This window comes from Bubalus bubalis, chromosome 3 (assembly GCF_019923935.1).
Source record: "Bubalus bubalis isolate 160015118507 breed Murrah chromosome 3, NDDB_SH_1, whole genome shotgun sequence".
NCBI classification, from domain to species: Eukaryota; Metazoa; Chordata; class Mammalia; order Artiodactyla; family Bovidae; genus Bubalus; species Bubalus bubalis.
The window spans coordinates 85,298,443-85,317,760 of NC_059159.1; the positions used below are offsets into that span (position 1 = coordinate 85,298,443).

At 42.6% G+C, this 19,318-nt stretch overlaps 1 protein-coding gene and 1 pseudogene across 1 annotated transcript; both read right to left on the bottom strand.

Moving 5' to 3' along the window:
- Positions 1 to 1,192: 1,192 nt before the first annotated feature.
- Positions 1,193 to 1,878, bottom strand: LOC102408204 (annotated as a pseudogene).
- A 12,438-nt stretch (positions 1,879 to 14,316) lies between these two features.
- LOC112583541 (interferon alpha-H) lies at positions 14,317 to 14,985 on the bottom strand. Its single transcript, XM_025279277.3, has one exon. The coding sequence runs from the start codon at positions 14,983 to 14,985 to the stop codon at positions 14,416 to 14,418; it is 570 nt and encodes a 189-aa protein (XP_025135062.1). The 3' UTR covers positions 14,317 to 14,415.
- Positions 14,986 to 19,318: the final 4,333 nt, after the last annotated feature.

Consider the following 19,318-nt stretch of genomic DNA (forward strand, 5'->3'; position numbering starts at 1 on the left):
CAGCAAAGGAAAGTTGTCACACTGAGAACACTCTGAAACTAGCACCCAAGTTGAAAAGAAAGTATCTTTGTCAGGGGCCAGCACCTTTCCATGCTGCCCTCCAGTCGCTGTCTCAGGGCGGCTGTCCTGTCTCGTCCCTGAGGGCAGCCACTCTGTGATTCTCACGGTCCTGATGATTTCTGCCAGGAGGGCTTGATGCCTCTTGTGTGATATGGACTCACTGAATCCAAACAGTAATTGTATGAAAACTACATTCATGTCCCCATATTAAAGATGAGGAAACTGCCCGGCAGAGCCGTTCTCCTGGGTTCCCTTTTCCTCCTGCCCTCGTGTGCTGTTAACACATAGCCGTTCCATCGCTGCTCCCTTGTGCCATTCCCTCCCTTTTAACACTGAGGTCATGGGACTCCATTTTAAGTCCTTTTCTCATTCCATACTCTCATCCTATTTGATGAGTTCTTCTGTTACGCCTTACACTTTATGAAATTGCTTGTAAATTGCCATCTCCAATATCCATTGAACATTTGCACTGAAATGTCTACTATAAGTAGTTACCTTTTATTTTTATATCCTCTCACAGCTTGATCCACCTTCTACTGGGGGAATTCCATTTTTCTCCCTTTCATTGTAGCATTCAAGCTAACTGATATTCATTTCTACTACTAATTATACTATTTTTAAAATAGTTAACATTTTATTATAAATTAACTCATCATTGTTTTTAGGTTACTTTCCATTAAAAAAATCAAAGTTATGAAAATGATTGGATTAATTATGTTCACATCTACATCCTGAAAGCAACACACCACCTGGCTAGAGAAAGTATATTTTTACTTGTAATGTGCAAATCATAAATATGAGTGAAGGAATTGTAAAATGCATTCTTTAATCAAGTTGCCCATTCAGTCTTGATGTTTCTTTTTTAAAGAAAAACAAAGGAAGTTTTTTATAGTAAGGTTTAATGAATATATATATAAATATATACAAATATATTTTTCCCCATAAGTATACATAAATAATTATATGAACAAAATAATTTAATTCTTTAAATATAGATAAATAAATATTAAATTAGATAAATAAATGTCCAAATAGATAAATAAGTAGATGATCAATTTGAGTATCTGCAAAGGAGTAGTGCCTGTAGAGTAGCTCATGATGTCACTTAATATACCTGAAATCATTTGACAAATTGATTCAGTTCAGTGCCTGATGACAGCAGAAATGAGAATCTTCCACATGGCAGCACAGGAGGAAGTGTGGTCTGTTGGTCCATGAGAATCATTTCCGTGTTGAACCAGGTGTGTGTCAGTCCTTTCTCCTGAATCTCTCCTCCAAGTTTGTTGAGGAAGAGAAGGCTCTCATGACTTCTGCTCTGACAACCTCCCAGGCACAAGGGCTGTGTCTCTTCTCTCGCAGATAGAGAGTGAGTCTGTGGAAGTGTTTCCTCACAGCCAGGCTGGAGTCCTCCTTGAGCAGGGGAGCCCCTCACAGCCCCTCCTCCTGCCTCAGACAGGCTTGCAGGTCAGGGAGCTGCTGATCCAGTGCCGCGCGGAGCTTGTCCAGGAGGCTCTGGTCCCACGTGGCGGCCGAGCCCTCTGTGCTGAAGAGCTGGAAGGTGTGCTGGGTCACCTCGTGGAGCACAGAGATGGCTTAAGCCTTCTGTAACTGGCTGCCACCCAGCGCCTCCTGGGGGAATGCGAAGCCATTTCTGTCCTGCAGGCAGGAGGAAGGGGAGACCTTCTTCAGCTGTTGCAGGAGCATCAGGACCCTCCTGTTGGGCAGGCTGTGGGTGTGAGGCAGATGGCAGCCCAGAGAGCAGATGGCGTTGCAGCTGAGCAGCAGCAGGGCCAGGAGGAAGGACCAGGCTGGGGCCATCGGGGGCCTTGCAGATGCTTCTGGCCTGGGGAGGTGGGTGACTGTGAACCTGCTCTCTAGGTTCTCTGAAGACCTTCCGTCAGGCCTGTGTCTTAACTAGGAGCCCATAGTTTACATTTTCTGAAAGTTCCCTCTTACTTTCTCTACTTTTATTTTTGCTTTTCAATGTGTACTCTCCAAATTCGTTAGAATAGTGTTTCACAAACATTTTTTTCATTATTGCCTTCCCTTTCCCTATTGACAGAGTCTTCTGAGAGTTTTTTTTTCCTAATTACCCCCACCATGAAATGTTGACAACACATTTATGCTATGGATCCATCTTTGTACTCCATAAGAAAGTGCAAAGCTTACTTGTTATATTCACCCTAGGGTTAACAATGCCATAAAATGAAAGGTGTACAATAAATGTAAAAGTTGTTGAGTTTTAACTTTATGAATGAGTTTGAAGAATGACTTTTAATGGAGGATATTTACTTATATAAATAGTAATGTACCAAATTACATATTCATATGAAATTCATATAAAAATATATAATAATACCACAGTATGCTGCTGCTAAGCTGCTAAGTCACTTCAGTCATGTCCAACTCTGTGCGACCCCATAGACGGTAGCCCACCAGGCTCCACCGTCCCTGGAATTCTGCAGGCAGGAACACTGGAGTGGATTGCCATTTCCTTCTCCAATGCATTAAAGTGAAAAGTGAAAGTGAAGTAGCTCAGTCATTTCCAACCCTCAGCGACCCCATGGACTGCAGCCTTCCAGGCTCCTCCGTCCATGTGATTTTCCAAGCAAGAGTACTAGAGTGGGGTGCCATTGTCTTCTCAAATAACACAGTATAGATAGACTTAAAAATCTTTGAAAACTCAAAATCACTGAAAATCTTAGGTTCTTTTCTTCATATTTATTTTGAAGTACTTTTAACTTTGTTTCATTTCAGAAATCAATTTTTAATTCCCTGTCTGCTGAATATTCATCTCAATTTTATAACATTTCTTTCTGTTTAGCTCTTGACATACTTATGGATGTTCTTAACAACTTTGATAGGAATAAAGAATAAAATACCATGATACCAATCCAATGGGGGAGAGTGAAGAGGAACTAAAGAGCCTCTTGTTGAGGGTGAAAGAGGAGACTGAAAAAGCTGGCATAACACTCACCATTTAAAAACCTAAGCTTCTGACATCTATGGCAAATGGATGGGGAAAAAGTGGAAACAGTGACCGATTTTCTTTTCTTGGTCTCCAAAATCACTGTGGACATTGACTGCAGCTACAAAATGAAAAGACACTTGCTCCTTGGAAGAAAAGCTATGACAGAACTAGACAGCATGTTAAAAAGAGTAAACATCACTTTGACAACAAACGTCTGTATAGTCAAAGCTATGGTATTTCCAATAGTCTTGTATGGATGTGAGAGGTGGACCATAAAGAAGGCTGAGAGCAGGAGAATCAATGCTTTCAAATGATGGTGCTGGAGAAGACTCTTGAGAGTCCCTTGGATAGCAAGGAGATCAAACCAGTCAAGAAATCAACCCTGAAAAGCACTGGGAGGATTGCTAATAAAGCTGAAGCTCCAACATGTAAGTAAATGTTAGTTGCTCAGTCGTGTCTCATCTTTGTGACCCCATGGACGGTAGCCATTCAGTTGCTTTTCTGTCCATGGAATTCTCTAGGCAAGAATACTGGAGTAGGTTGCCATTCCCTTTTCCAGCGATCTTCCTGACCCAGGGATCAAACCCGAGTCTCCCACACTTGCAGGTACATTCTTTACCATCTGAGCTACCAGGGAAGCCCTGTACTTTGGCCATCTGATGTACAGAGCCAACTCAATGGAAAAGACCCTGATGCTGGGGAAGATTGAGGGCAGGAGGAGAAGGGAGCGATAGAGGAGGAAATGGTTGGATGGCATTACCAACTCAGTGGTTATGAATTTGAGCAAACTCCAGCAGATAGTGAAGGACAGGGAATCCTGGCATGCTGCGGTCCATGGGGTTGCAGAGTTAGACAGGATTGTCACAGTATTTAGCAACTCAAAAATAGTAATAAAATCTCCTTCCCTTGAGCCCCGGACAGCGCGCTTCTCCAGGTGTAGGAGGGCCAAAGAGCTCTTTTTCTCGGGTTCCTTTGGGATGCCCACTTTGGAGAGTTTGAAGTTCTGGGCTCTGCAGACCATCAGGGCACAGCATCCTCAGTGAGTCTTTTGATACTGATTTACTATTAGGGGGAAAAACTTTTTGTTTTCACAGTGCTGAGAGCTGAAGAGGGAGCCTTATAGCCCTGCCAGTGACAGTATCCTCTGGTTGCAAGCTCAGAACCTTGCATTTTCCAAGCCTTCCCTAGAGTTTTGTGCTTTATTTTCCAGGAAAGATTCCATTTACTGAAGGGCTTCAGGCGAGGAGTCAGCGAGTTGGGGTCGATTTTACCTATTCCGGTCCTTCTGGCACCATTCAGCAATGGCTCAGAGACAGGGAACCTGGTGGTGGTGATGGGACCTCTGGAAGGTGTCCAGGATGTCCTGGGGGTGAGTCAGAGCACAACCACCACCAGGGCCAAGGACCGGGGAGCTGTTACTTCCTGCCTTAAGAATATTTATCCCTGTACAGATTAAACTAAAAAAAATATTTTCTGGCCTATTCATGGATAATAAGAAAAAGAAAATTAGAACATGAAACCGACAGATTTCTTCTTGAACAAGTGGCAGGAAAATTCAGGAATTAAGGGGAAATATTTTAATTCTCAAGATACTGAAATTTACTAACTTTCACCAAAACATGAAGTTAAGCAAATTGGTTAACTTCACTGCCCCTTCTCTGACTGGTTCCTGATTAAAGGAATGGTTCATGCAAATATTTGGATCAAGCCATGGATAGGGAACAATTGGCTAAACGGTTAAATGACTTTTAAAATATCAAAGTGTTTTTCAAAATATATTAAAATAAAAATTCTTTTAGGTATATTTTTCCCATTATCCCTTAGGAAGAACCAGAAGGCAGAGCATTCTTCTCTGTTGCCTCATTTTTCTTGCTGTTTCCTTTCATTCATCAGTACTCTTAATGTCCTTTAGATGGGCCATCATTCCTCTCTCTGATTCAGACTCTATGGTTTTTACTTGTGAGTGTGGTTTATCAGTTTTCTTTCTGAAGAAGGGGGTTGAGAGTAATTACACATGACAATGTCTTCTCTGTCATGTATGCTTTGAACATGAAATATTTACATACAACCTCAACTGGTGGACTGCAGGCGCTAAGTGTGCCATGCCCTGGGTCTTGGTTCAGGCTGCTCTAACAGGTCCCAGAGTCTGGTGGCTCATCAGTGATAGAAGTTTATTTGTCACAGTCCTGGGGGCTGCAAGTGTGAGATCAGGGTGCCAGCAGGGTGGAGTTCTGGTGAGAACCCTCTTCGGGGTTGCAGACTGCCAGCGTCTCTCTATGTCCTCACATGGTGGAGAGCAGAGACGAAGCCAAGTGTCTTGTGAGCCTCATGAAGACAGTAATGCTGTGCATGAGGAGTCCCCCCTCATAACCTCCTCTAACCCTAATGATTTCCTCTAATATCCCACCTCCTGATATGATCAAATGGTGGGGGTAGATTTCAATATATGAATTTTGGGAACACACATACATTCAACCTGTAACATGGTAACAAGAAGATACCGAGGCATTGTGTTTATTGCAGATTCATTAGAATATATTTCATTCTTGATATTTATTTGAGGATAACACATTCCTTGATGCTGTCATCCCTCTTTATGGCTCATTCATCCTGAATTGATTACTAATTAAATGTTACAATGCTACTGTGAACGTGATTACCAAGAACTTGACAAACAAATTCCACAGACTTTCAGTCTTTATAAAAAATGACATTGACAGCAACTATAAATTCCTTTGCCTTTGAAAGGGACACTTAATCCTTCCAACATAGTTGAACCTGAGTTGTACATATTCTCATTTCCAGGAGCCACCTGCTAAGACTTTACTTGAATAAAACAATCTAATAAAAAAATGGCAAGTCCAGGTTTCAAAACCTATTATGTCAAATTCCAAACTCTACCTCCCTATCCATACCATAAACACTGTGCAAATTGTATGTATTGAACCATCGCTTATTTTCCTATTTCACTAACACACATTGTGCCTTTGTACTCCTTACCTTGCTTTTACAGTACTCTATATTTTCATTAGTTTATCGTCTACCTCCAAATTTCTAGATGAATTGAACAATTGACAAAGTATCCTGATTAGTTTATGTAATAAACAAAATGAAATTATCAACTGGTAATTCTTTCCGAGAATTAATATTAATTAACAAAATTAATATTTCTAATAATTATAAAATAATCATATTTAACTGTCCAAGATGATTCATATAGATTTCTCAGTTAACCATCACCATAAATTTGAGATGCATGATAGATAAGACCCTTGAGAATTATAGCCATTGCAAGAGATTGGATTACAAACACTTCAGTGAATCTCTGTAGGAAACAGGCTTCCCTGGTGGGAGAGAATCTTTCAGTGGATTAAAGAATCCACGTGCCCATGCACGAGAGGGGTGTTAGATCCCTGGACTGGGAAGATCCTCTGAAGGAGGAAATGGCAACGCACTCCAGTATTCTTCTCTGGGAAATCCCACTCAGCGAATCCTGGCAGGCTACAGTCCATGGGGTCACAAAGAGTCGAATAAGACTTAGCAACTAAACAATGAGAACTGTAGAAAACACCAAACTGACAGGGCTCAGGTCCAGCGCCGTGAACTCCTGCGCAGGATCCAGGGGAGAACGAGGAGTCCCTGTGGACAAGAGCCTTGACCCAGCGAGGCGCCGCCATAGCCAAGCGAGCCCGTGGGGCCGCGGGAGCAGTGAAGAAGCTTCCTTTTTGGTCCCACTGCCCAGTGGAGCTTTAATGCTACTTTGCTCATATCCTTAGATTTCTGCACCTGCCCTCATGTCCACCCTCCCCTTCCTAGGAGGAGATTTTGGCCAGAGCAGTTTACACCAGTGCTGTTTATGCTGGGATTGATCGCTGGAAATCAGAGCATGTTGTGAAGTATTTTCAAATTCAGGATTGTTTCTTGGGAGAAAGACTAATTCTTTCAGGGATTCAGGGAAAGAGAAAGGCACCTGAAGTCTGGACAGGAATCTAGGAGATATTCGGACCCTCAAGTGGGAAGACTTGGGGACAAGACTGAGACTGAAAATTACTTCATTTAATATTAATATAAATGGTTAATTTCTCTTGCAATGTTAATTGGTTAAAAAATATTTCAAAATTTATAGTGAAAGTCATTCAGTCATGTCTGACTCTTTGTGACCCCATGGATTATACAGTCCATGGAATTCTCCAGGCCAGAATACTAAAGTGGGTAGGCACTCCCTTCTCCAGGGGATCTTCCCAACCCAGGGATTGAACCCAGGTCTCCCACATTGCAGGCAGATTCTTTAGCAGATGAGCCATTAGGAAAGCCCAAGAATACTGGAGTGGGTAGCCTATTCCTTCTCCAAGGGAATCTTCCTGACCCAGTGATTGAACTGAGGACCTGTGCATTGCAGGCTGATTCTTATAATTTATAAGTAATTATAAATAACTTAGACTTTATAAGTCTTAAATATCAAGTTAAGATATTTTTAGACCAAACTAATTTTTAAGTTCTTGGCTTCAGTGGAAACAAAATCATCAGTAATATTTGCAAAATTGCATCCTAGTTTATCTCACTTCATTGCATGAATGTTGTATTTCACTAACAATGTCAAAGACTGCTAAAAGTACCTCACAATTGCACTCATCTCACAGGCTAGTAAAGTAATGCTCAAAATTCTTCGAGCCAGGCTTCAGCAATACATGAACCATGAACTTCCAGATGTTCAAGCTGGTTTTAGAAAAGGCAGAGGAACCAGAGATCAAATTGCCAACATCTGCTGGATCATTGAAAAAGCAAGAGAGTTCCATAAAAACATCTATTTCTGCTTTATTGACTATGCCAAAGCCTTTGACTGTGTGGATCATAATAAACTGTGGAAAATTCTGAAAGAGATGGGCATACCAGACCACCTGACCTGCCTCTTGAGAAACCCGTATGCAGGTCAGGAAGCAACAGTTACAACTAGACATGAAACAACAGACTGGTTGCAAATAGGAAAAGGAGTCTGTCAAGGCTGCATATTGTCACTCTGCTTATTTAACTTATATGCAGAGTACATCATGAGAAACACTGGGCTGGAGGAAGTACAAGCTGGAATCAAGATTGTGGGGAGAAATATCAATGCCCTCAGATATGCAGATGACACCACCCTTACGGCAGAAAGTGAAGAGGAACTAAAGAGCCTCTTGATGAAAGTGAAAGAGAAGAGTAAAAAAGTTGGCTTAAAGCTCAACATTCAGAAAACGAAGATCATGGCATCTGGTCCCATCACTTCATGGCAAATAGATGGGCAAACAGTGGAAACAGTGGCTGACTTTACTGTTGGGGGCTCCAAAATCACTGCAGATGGCTATGGCGGCGCCTCGCTGGGTCAAGGCTCTTGTCCACAGGGACTCCTCGTTCTCCCCTGGATCCTGCGCAGGAGTTCACGGCTCTGGACCTGAGCCCTGTCAGCTTGGTGTTTTCTACAGTTCTCATTGTTTAGTTGCTAAGTCTTATTCGACTCTTTGTGACCCCATGGACTGTAGCCTGCCAGGATTCGCTGAGTGGGATTTCCCAGAGAAGAATACTGGAGTGCGTTGCCATTTCCTCCTCCAGAGGATCTTCCCAGTCCAGGGATCTAACACCCCTCTCGTGCATGGGCACGTGGATTCTTTAATCCACTGAAAGATTCTCTCCCACCAGGGAAGCCTGTTTCCTACAGAGATTCACTGAAGTGTTTGTAATCCAATCTCTTGCAATGGCTATAATTCTCAAGGGTCTTATCTATCATGCCTCTCAAATTTATGAAGCCATGAAATTAAAAGAAGCATACTCCTTGGAAGGAAAGTTATGACCAACCTAGACAGCATATTAAAAAGTAGAGATGTTACTTTGTCAACAAAGGTCCATCTAGACAAGACTATGGTTTTTCCAGTGGTCATGTATGGATGTGACAGCTGGACTATAAGGAAAGCTGAGTGCCAAAGAATTCATGCTTAGGAACTGTGGTGTTGGAGAAGACTCTTGAGAGTCCCTTGGACTACAAGGAGATCCAGCCAGTCCATCCTAAAGGAGATCAGTCCTGGGTGTTCATTGAAGGGACTGATGATGAAGCTGAAACTCCAATATTTTGGCCACCTGATGGGAAATGCTGACTCATTTGAAAAGACCCTGATGCTGGGAAAGATTGATGGCAGGAGAAGAAGGGGACGACAGAGGATCAGATGGTTGGATGGCATCACTGACTCAATGGACATGAGTTTGAGTGGACTCTGGGACTTGGTGATGGAAAGGGAGGCCTGGCGTGGTGCAGTTCATGGGGTCGCCACGAGTCAGACACGTCTAAATGACTGACCTGAACTGAACTGATGACCCAGTAACTATCGTAAATAATTAATTTCAGTTTACAAAATCCCTTTTTCTCTCATTTCTTTCAACCAAGGATCTTCCCTTGTGTCTCAGACAGTAAAGAATCTGCCTAAAATGCAAATTCCAGATTCCATCCTTGGTTGGGGAGATCCCCTGGTGAAGGAAATGGCAACATACTTCAGTAGTCTTGCCTGGATCATCCCATGGACAGAGGAGGCTGGTGGGCTATAGTCTATGGGGTCACGAAAGAGTCAGACTTTACCGAGCAACTAAACATAAAACGGTAAAAAATTCAAGTTCACCTTCATAATATTTAACAAATAAAACAAATTACAAATTTAATGAAATAAAAATGTGAATATATTTGTTAAATTTTAATACAATGTAAACAAAAATATTTTATATGGAAAAGTAAATATGAAGAGATAAAGGAATAAATATAACAAAATAAATAATCAAACAAACAATAAAATCAGGGCAGTCTTCACTTTGGGACTGATGCACCTGCAGCCAAAAAAATTTATATATATTCATTTACTACTGACAAAGTATTGGCTGAAGTAATTCAATAAATTTTCTGGCTACAGCAGAAATCAGAGTCTTCTGAATTGACCACAGATGAGTGTGCAAAGATGATGAGGCATCTTAGTCAGTGAGAGTCATGTCAAGGTGAGTACAGGTCACCATCCATCATTCTTAACCTTTCTTGCAAGCTAGGATCTCATGATTTCCAGTCTGACGATTTCCCAGGCGCAGTCGCTGTATTCCTTCTCTTGCAGGTAGACATGGATTCCCTGGAAATACCTCTTCACGGCCAGTGTGGGGCCTGTCCTTCCCAGGGCAGAGTCTTCCTCTCCCATCACCTGCCCCAGGCAGGCGTCCAGGTCGTCCAGCTTTTGATGGAGTCCAGTGCTATAGTTTTTCCAGTGGTCATGTATGGATGTGAGAGTTGGACTGTGAAGAAAGCTGAGTGCAGAAGAATTGATGCTTTTGAACTGTGGTGTGCGAGAAGACTCCTGAGAGTACCTTGGACTGCAAGGAAATCCAACCAGTTCATTCTGAAGGAGATCAGCCCTGGGTGTTGTTTGGAAGGAATGATGCCAAAGCTGAAACTCCAGTACTTTGGCCATCTCATGCGAAGAGTTGACTCATTGGAAAAGACTCTGATGCTGGGAGGGATTGGGGGCAGGAGGAGAAGGGGACAACAGAGGATGAGATGGCTGGATGGCATCACCAACTCGATGGACATGGGTTTGGGTGAACTCCGGGAGCTGGTGATGGACAGGGAGGCCTGGTGTGCTGAGATTCATGGGGTCGCAAGGAGTCGGACACGACTGAGTGACTGAACTGAACTGATTGGACTAGTCATTTTCAAGTTCTTTATAATTTTAACTGAATCCTCTCATTACTCTTAGGGTCCCACTTACTTATACTCCTGGAGAAAAATATAAATCTAGACAAATGAACTATTCCAGTCATAGCAAAGATTCAAGAGCAAACCTTGGGGGCTTTGATTTGTCTGAACAATCCAATTTAAAAAAAAAAAAGCAAGGGTGCAAATGGACATTCCTTAAGGAACCAATGAAATAAGTGATAGGGGGAGAATGAGTTGACAAAGACCCGTTAATCCATTTCAAATGCCAAAGGGTCATGACCTATTGTTTTGTAGGGCCGCAGTGTGTGGTCTGCAGTCTGCAAAATTGAGATCTAATCATAAATAGTCAAAATCACTATTAAGTAGTTGGAAGGAAGTAGATTGTTCTGCCAACTAAAAGAAAAGCAGGAGTTTGCTCATTGTCTAGTGGTTAGGATCCAGCACTTTCACTGCTGTGACCTGATTTCAATCCCTGGTTGGGAAGTCCAATCACACAAGCCTCACAGAAGTCTAAGCTTTTATGAGTGGTTTCTTGAATAAAATATAGTAAAATGATTTTATTAACCCTATGAAAGGTAAGCCCTAGTTTCTATGTATTTTAATCTTTTGCCCTTTCTTGTGAGCTTAAGAACAAAAAAAAGCATCTAAGAGTTTCTTTCCACATGAGTTCTGACATTTCTCCTTCAGGATGACAATGAAAACATTTTTCTGCATCAGATTCTGCAGAATGAGGTCTCTACCCACTGCAGTCCCTGACCTCCAACACACCCTGATAGGAGTTCAGGGTTGAGATTGGAAACGAGGCACTCTGTGCTCTGGGAAAACTGACACAACAGGCCTTCAGATAGTTAAATAATTTCCAGAGAAAACGGATAAACCCAATTTTACAACTTCTCATGGGTGGAAAAGCTCTAAAATCTTTCAGAGAGACATCTATTCCTCCTGATTCTCAGCCACTTTCTCCCAAGATGTGAGCTTATCTGCACGTCACCCCTTCGCCACAATCGCATGCATTCTGACCTCCTCTACATCCATGGGGCAGTTTCTCAGAGCTGAGGGGAGGCTGTCCTCTGGCCTGTAGTCCTCAGCAAGTTCTCCCAATAAAATGAACTCTCGGGAGTCAGTAATATCAGAATGTTTTTTACTTGTTTAGGACCCTAATCCTCAAGAAGGTTTCCAAACCTCTCAGTGTACTTTACATGTTCCCTGAGGGGCCTCCATGGTGGCTCAGTGGTGAGGAGCCCACCTGCCAATAGGACCACATGCGGCCCTAGAGGATGCGCATGCTGCAGAACAGCTGAGCCGTGTGCCGCAACTATTGCCCTGTGCTCCAGACCCCGGGACCCCCACTACCAAAGCCAAGTGCACCGGAGCCTGTGCTCCCCAACAAGAGAAGCTCCCACAGTGAGAGGCCTGTGCACCACAAGTAGAGAGGACCCACCTTTGCCACAACTAGAGAAAAGTCGGTGCAGCAATGAAGACACAGCACAGTGAAAAATGAATAAAAAATAAAATTATTTCAAAAGTCCCTCTGACTTTACATATAGCTACTGAGTGCTATATGTCCCAACAGGAAAGAAGAGAAAGATGACTGATCCATCAATGTCCTGAAGATTGCCTACATTAAATACATGAATTTCCACAAAGATCTTTGTTACTTTGAGAAATTGTATTCTTCCAGTGTGCATGTTACTAGCATATGTCCTACAAGGAAAGCTCTGTCCCACTGTTGCTAAATGTATTAAAAGCCCTGCATGTGCCCCTTCTATTCAATCTTGTTTGATTTTGTTTGTCTCTCAAAGATGCAAAGACACCGTGATGGAATTTAAGAACTTCCTTGGATTGCATTGTCCCCAGGCACCTCTTGCCCTGCTCTGTGATAACTTGCTGAGTCCTAAGGAAGAAAAAAGTCTGCAGCTGTGATGGGAGTGACCCTCGTGCCTTCCAGGACTCTGCAGGCTGCTGTGGTGTGAACGTCACCCATGCTGGGGACACAGCTGGTGGCCAGGCATTCGTGCTCTGTCTCTGTGCTCTCAGCATCCGCTTCAGTCTTCTCAGTCTCTGAACAGGAATGTTGTGGAGAAGCACTTGCCTCAGTGTAGTTCATCTGTGTTGTTCTGTGTCCTGAGGACCTGCTGCTGTTCCAGTGAACACTTTAAATGTCTCTGTTCTCCTTCCAAGTTCTCAAGCTGCTGCTGAATTTCAACTCCAAGTTTCCAGTGCTTTGGGCTTTTCTCAGATTCTGGAACCAGGTGAGTTCCTCCTGGTGCAACCAGCACATGGAATAGCCTACTTAGATGCTCAGAGGAGAAGGCAATGGCCACCCACTCCAGTATTCTTGCCTGGAAAATCCCACGGACAGAGGAGCCTGGTAGGCTGCAGTCCATGGGGTCACAAAGAGTGGGACACGACTGAATGACTTCACTTTCACTTTTCACTTTCATGCATTGGAGAAGGAAATGGCAACCCACTCCAGTGTTCTTGCCTGGAGAACCCCAGGATGGCAGAGCCTGGTGGGCTGCCTTCTATGGGGTCACACAGAGTCGGACACGACTGAAGTGACTTAGCAGCAGCAGACGCTCAGAGGAGCCCCTGGTGTCTCCACCATTGTTCACTGTGGGGTGGGGTTCCCTCTATTTACTGTGTTTCTCTGGGAGGCTGGACAGTCTGGACCTGCAGTGCCTGGCAGGCAGAGCAGATGAAGTCATAGGAGATTGTCTGACAGATCTAGAACTTTCACTCAGGTTCTGCTTTTAGTTGGTGGTTTGCGGTCATAAGGGGAAATTGACAACCAGAAACCATAATGGAGAAGGACACAGCTGTATGAATGGAAAGGACACCTTCATGCAGAGTGAATGAGGAGAGAAATGGGGATTTCTACACTGGGAGGAGTGAATGACTGTGATATTTGAGTGTAAGGATAAGATATTCACCTGACCTCTCGCCAACTGAATACCACGTCTTCAAGCATCTCTACAAATTTTTCCAGGGAAAAAAATTCCACAACCAACAAGAGGCAGAAAATCCTTCCCAAGAATGCATCAAATCCTGAAGCATGGATTTTTTTTTTTTTTTGATCGTTGTTTTTAGGTTACTTTTTTGAAAAAATTCAGAGTTACAAAAAGCTTGGAGTGGTTATGTTCACTTCAAGGTCCTCAGAGCAGCAAACAACATAGCTAGAGCTAGAGTATTTTTACTTCTAACAGGCGAATCCTAAAGAGGGCTCAAGGATTCGTAAAATGCATTTTTTAATCAAGATGCCATTCAGGCTTGGTGTTTCTCTTTAAAAAAAAACAAAGTAAGTCTTTTACAGTATGAATTTAATAAAGGAAGAAAAATCATAAACTGACTAAATACAAAATATACATTTTCCCATAAGTATACATACATAATATTTTATCAACAAAATAATTTAAATATTCATAAATAGTTAAATAAATATTAAAATAAATAAATGTCCAGGTATTTAAATATGTAGATAGATCAGCTTTGGCATCTTTTGCCTATAGAGAAGAACATGATGTTGCTTAATATTCCACAAATCATTTTACACACTGATTCATTTCAGGGCGCAATGACAGCAGAAATGAGAGTCCTTGACATGGCAGCGCAGGAGGAAGTGTGGTCTGTTGGTCCATGAGAATCATTTCCGTGTTGAACCAGGTGTGTGTCAGTCCTTTCTCCTGAATCTCTCCTCCAAGTTTGTTGAGGAAGAGAAGGCTCTCATGACTTGTGCTCTGACAACCTCCCAGGCACAAGGGCTGTGTCTCTTCTCTCGCAGATAGAGAGTGAGTCTGTGGAAGTATTTCCTCACAGCCAGGCTGGAGTCCTCCTTGAGCAGGGGAGCCCCTCGCAGCCCCTCCTCCTGCCTCAGACAGGCTTGCAGGTCAGTGAGCTGCTGATCCAGTGCAGCGCGGAGCTTGTCCAGGAGGCTCTGGTCCCACGTGGTGGCCGAGCCCTCTGTGCTGAAAAGCTGGAAGGTGTGCTGGGTCACCTCGTGGAGCACAGAGATGGCCTGAGCCTTCTGTAACTGGCTGCCACCCAGCGCCTCCTGGGGGAATGCGAAGTCATTTCTGTCCTGCAGGCAGGAGGAAGGGGAGACCCTCCTCAGTTGTCGCAGGAGCATCAGGACCCTCCTGTTGGCCAGGCTGTGGGTGTGAGGCAGGTGGCAGCCCAGAGAGTAGATGGCGTTGCAGCTGAGCAGCAGCAGGGCCAGGAGGAAGGACCAGGCTGGGGCCATCGAGGACCTTGCAGATGCTTCTGGCCTAGGGATGTGGTTGACTCTGTGAACCTGCTCTCTAGGTTCTTTGAAGACCTTCCTTCAGGCCTGTGTCTTAAATAGGAGCCCATGGTTTCCATTTTCTGAAAGTTCCCTCTTACTTTTCACTTTTTTTTTGCTTTTCAATTTGCAGTCTCCAAATGCATTAGGATAGTGTTTCACAAACCTTTTTTTCATTATTGCCTTCCCTTCCCCTATTGACAGAGTCTTCTGAGATTTTTTTTTCCTAATTACCCCCACCATGAAATGTTGACAACACATTTATGCTGTGGATCCATCTTCGTACTCCATGCATATCTTTATACATAGAAAAAGAAAGTGCAAACTTCCTTGTTGTATTCACCCTAGGGTTAACAATGCCATAAAAGGAAAGGTGTACATTAAATGTAAAAGCTGTTGAATTTTATTTAATTTTATGAATGAGTTTGCAGAATGACTTTTAATGGAGAATATTTACTTATATAAATAGTAATGTACCAAATTACATCTTCATATGAAATTCATATAAAAATATATAATAATACCACAGTATAGATAAACTTCAAAATCTTTGAAAACTCAAAATCATTCAAAATCTTAGGTTATTTTCTTCAAATTTATTTTGAAGTACTTTTAACTTTGTTTCATTTCAGAAATCACTTTTTAATTCCCTGTCTGCTGAATACTCATCTTAAGTTTATAACATTTCTTTCTGTTTAGCTCTTGACATACTAATGGATGTTCTTAACAACTTTGATAGGAATAAAGAATAAAATACCATGATACCAATCCAATGGAGGAGAGTGAAGAGGAACTAAAGAGCCTCTTGTTGAGGGTGAAAGAGGAGACTGAAAAAGCTGGCATAACACTCACCATTTAAAAACCTAAGCTTCTGACATCTATGGCAAATGGATGGGGAAAGAGTGGAAACTAACAGATTTTCTTTTCTTGGTCTCCAAAATCACTGTGGACATTGACTGCAGCTACAAAATGAAAAGACACTTGCTCCTTGGAAGAAAAGCTATGACAGAACTAGACAGCATGTTAAAAAGAGTAAACATCACTTTGACAACAAACGTCTGTATAGTCAAAGCTATGGTATTTCCAATAGTCTTGTATGGATGTGAGAGGTGGACCATAAAGAAGGCTGAGAGCAGGAGAATCAATGCTTTCAAATGATGGTGCTGGAGAAGACTCTTGAGAGTCCCTTGGATAGCAAGGAGATCAAACCAGTCAAGAATGAAGCTCCAACATGTAAGTAAATGTTAGTTGCTCAGTCGTGTCTCATCTTTGTGACCCCATGGACCATAGCCAGCCAGTTGCTCTTCTGTCCATGGTATTCTCTAGGCAAGAATACTGGAGTAGGTTGTCATTCCTTTTTCCGGTGATCTTCCTGACCCAGGGATTAAACCCGAGTCTCCCACACTTGCAGGTACATTCTTTACCATCTGAGCTACCAGGGAAGCCCTGTACTTTGGCCATCTGGTGTACAGAGCCAACTCATTGGAAAAGACCCTGATGCTGGGGAAGATTGAGGGCCAGAGGAGAAGGGGGTGATAGAGGAGGAAATGGTTGGATGGCATTACCAACTCAGTGGTTATGGATTTAAGCAAACTCCAGCAGATAGTGAAGGACAGGGAATCCTGGCATGCTGCTGTCCATGGGGTCACAAAGAGTCAGACAGGATTGAGCAATGGATTTAGCAACTCAAAAATAGCAATAAAATATCCTTCCCTTGAGCCCTGGACAGTGCGCTTCTCCAGGCAGCTGTAGGAGGACCAAAGAGCTCTTTTTCTCGGGTTCCTTTGGGATGCCCACTTTGGAGAGTTTGCAGTTCTGGGCTCTGCAGACCATCAGGGCACAGCATCCTCAGTGAGTCTTTTGATACTGATTTACTACTGGGGGGAAAACCTTTTGTTTTCACAGTGCTGAGAGCTGAAGAGGGAGCTTTGTAGCCCTGCCAGCGACAGTGTCCTCTGGTTGGAAGCTCGGAACCTTGCATTTTCCAAGCCTTCCCTAGAGTTTTGTGCTTTATTTTCCAGGAAGGATTCCATTTACTGAAGGGCTTCAGGTGAGGAGTCAGCGAGTTGGGGTAGAATTTACAGTTTCAGGTCCCTTCTGGTGCCATCCAGCAACAGCTCAGAGACAGGGAACCTGGTGATGGTGATGGGACCTCTGGAAGGTGTCCAGGATGTCCTGGGGGTGAGTCAGAGCATGGCCACCACCAGGGCCAAGGACCGGGGAACTGTTACTTCCTGCCTTAAGAATATTTATCCCTGTACAGATTAAACTAAAAAATATTTTCTGGCCTATTCATGGATAATAAGAAAAAAAAATTAGAACATGAAACCTACAGATTTCTTTTTTGAACAAGCTGGCAGGAAAACTCAGGAATTAGGGAGAAATATTTTAATTCTCAAGATACTGAAATTTACTAACTTTCACCAAAACATGAAGTTAAGCAAATTGGTTAATTTCACTGCCCCTTCTCTGACTGGTTAATGATTAAAGGAATGGTTCATGCAAATATTTGGATCAAGCCATGGATAGGGAACATTTGGCTATACAGTTAAATGATTTTTAAAATATCAAAGTGTTTTTCAAAATATATTAAAATGAAAATTATTTTAGGTATATTTTTCCCATTATCCCTTGGGAAGAACCAGAAGGCAGAGCATTCTTTCCTGTTGCCTCATTTTTCTTGCTGTTTCCTTTCTTTCATCAGTACTCTTAATGTCCTTTAGATGGGCCATCATTCCTCTCTCTGATTCAGACTCTATGGTTTTTACTTGTGAGTGCAGATTATCAGTTTTCTTTCTGAGGAAGGGGGTTGAGAGTAATTACACATGACTATGTCTTCTCTGTCATGTATGCTTTGAACATGAAATATTTACATACAACCTCAACTAGTGGACTGCAGGCGCTAAATGTGCTGTGCCCTGGGTCTTGGTTCAGGCTGCTCTAACAAGGTCCCAGAGTCTGGTGGCTCATCAGTGATAGAAGTTTATTTGTCACAGTCCTGGGGGCTGCAAGTGTGAGATCAGGGTGCCAGCAGGGTGGAGTTCTGGTGAGAACCCTCTTGGGGGTTGCAGACTGCCAGCGTCTCTCTATGTCCTCACATGGTGGACAGCACAGACAATGCAAAGTGTCTTGAGAGCCTCATGAAGACAGTAATGCTGTGCATGAGGAATCCCCCCTCCTAACCTCCTCTTACCCTAATGATTTCTCTAATATCCCACCTCTTGATATGATCACATGGTGGGGGTAGATTTCAACATATGAATTTTGGAAACGCACACACATTCAACCTGTAACATGGTAACAAGAAGATCCCGAGGCATTGCGTTTATTGCAGATTCATTAGAATATATTTCATTCTTGATATTTATTTGAGGATAACACATTCCTTGATGCTGTCATCCCTCTTTATGGCTCATTCATCCTGAATTGATTACTAATTAAATGTTACAATGCTACTGTGAACGTGATTACCAAGAACTTGCCAAACAAATTCCACAGACTTTCAGTCTTTATAAAAAATCATGTTGACAGCAACTACAACAGAGAAGGCGATGGTGCCCACTCCAGTACTCTTGCCTGGAAAATCCCGTGGACGGAGGAGCCTGGTAGGCTGCAGTCCATGGGGTCGTGAAGAATTGGACACGACTGAGCGACTTCACTTTCACTTTTCACTTTCATGCATTGGAGAAGGAAATGGCAACCCACTCCAGTGTTCTTGCCTGGAGAATCCCAGGGACGGTGGATCCTGGTGGGCTGTCGTCTATGGGGTTGCACAGAGTTGGACACGACTGCAGCAACTTAGCAGCAGCAGCAGCAGCAGCAACAACTACAAATTCCTTAGCCCTTAAAAGGGACACTTAATCCTTCCAACATAGTTGAACCTGAGTTGTAAATATTCTCATTTCCAGGAGCCACCTGCTAAGACTTTATTTGAAAAAACAATCTAATAAGAAAATGGCTAGTCCAGGTTTCAAAACCTATTATGTCAAATTCCAAACTCCACCTCCCTATCCATACCATAAACACTGTGCAATTGGATGTATTGAACCATTGATTATTTTCCTTTTTCACTAACACATGTTGTACCTTTGTTTTCCTTACCTTTTTGTTACAGTACTCTATATTTTCATTAATTTATCATCTACCTCCAAATTTTTTGATGAACTGAGCAATAGACAAAGTATCCTGATTATTTTATGTAATAAGCAAAATTAAATTATCAACTGGTAATTCTTTCTGAGAGTCTAAATGTGACTGACAAAATTAATATTTCTAATAATTATAAAATAATCAT

What these genes read in the sequence shown, in the direction of transcription:
- LOC112583541 (XM_025279277.3), bottom strand. Translation starts at nt 14,985, where the DNA reads ATGGCCCCAGCCTGGTCCTTCCTCCTGGCCCTGCTGCTGCTCAGCTGC.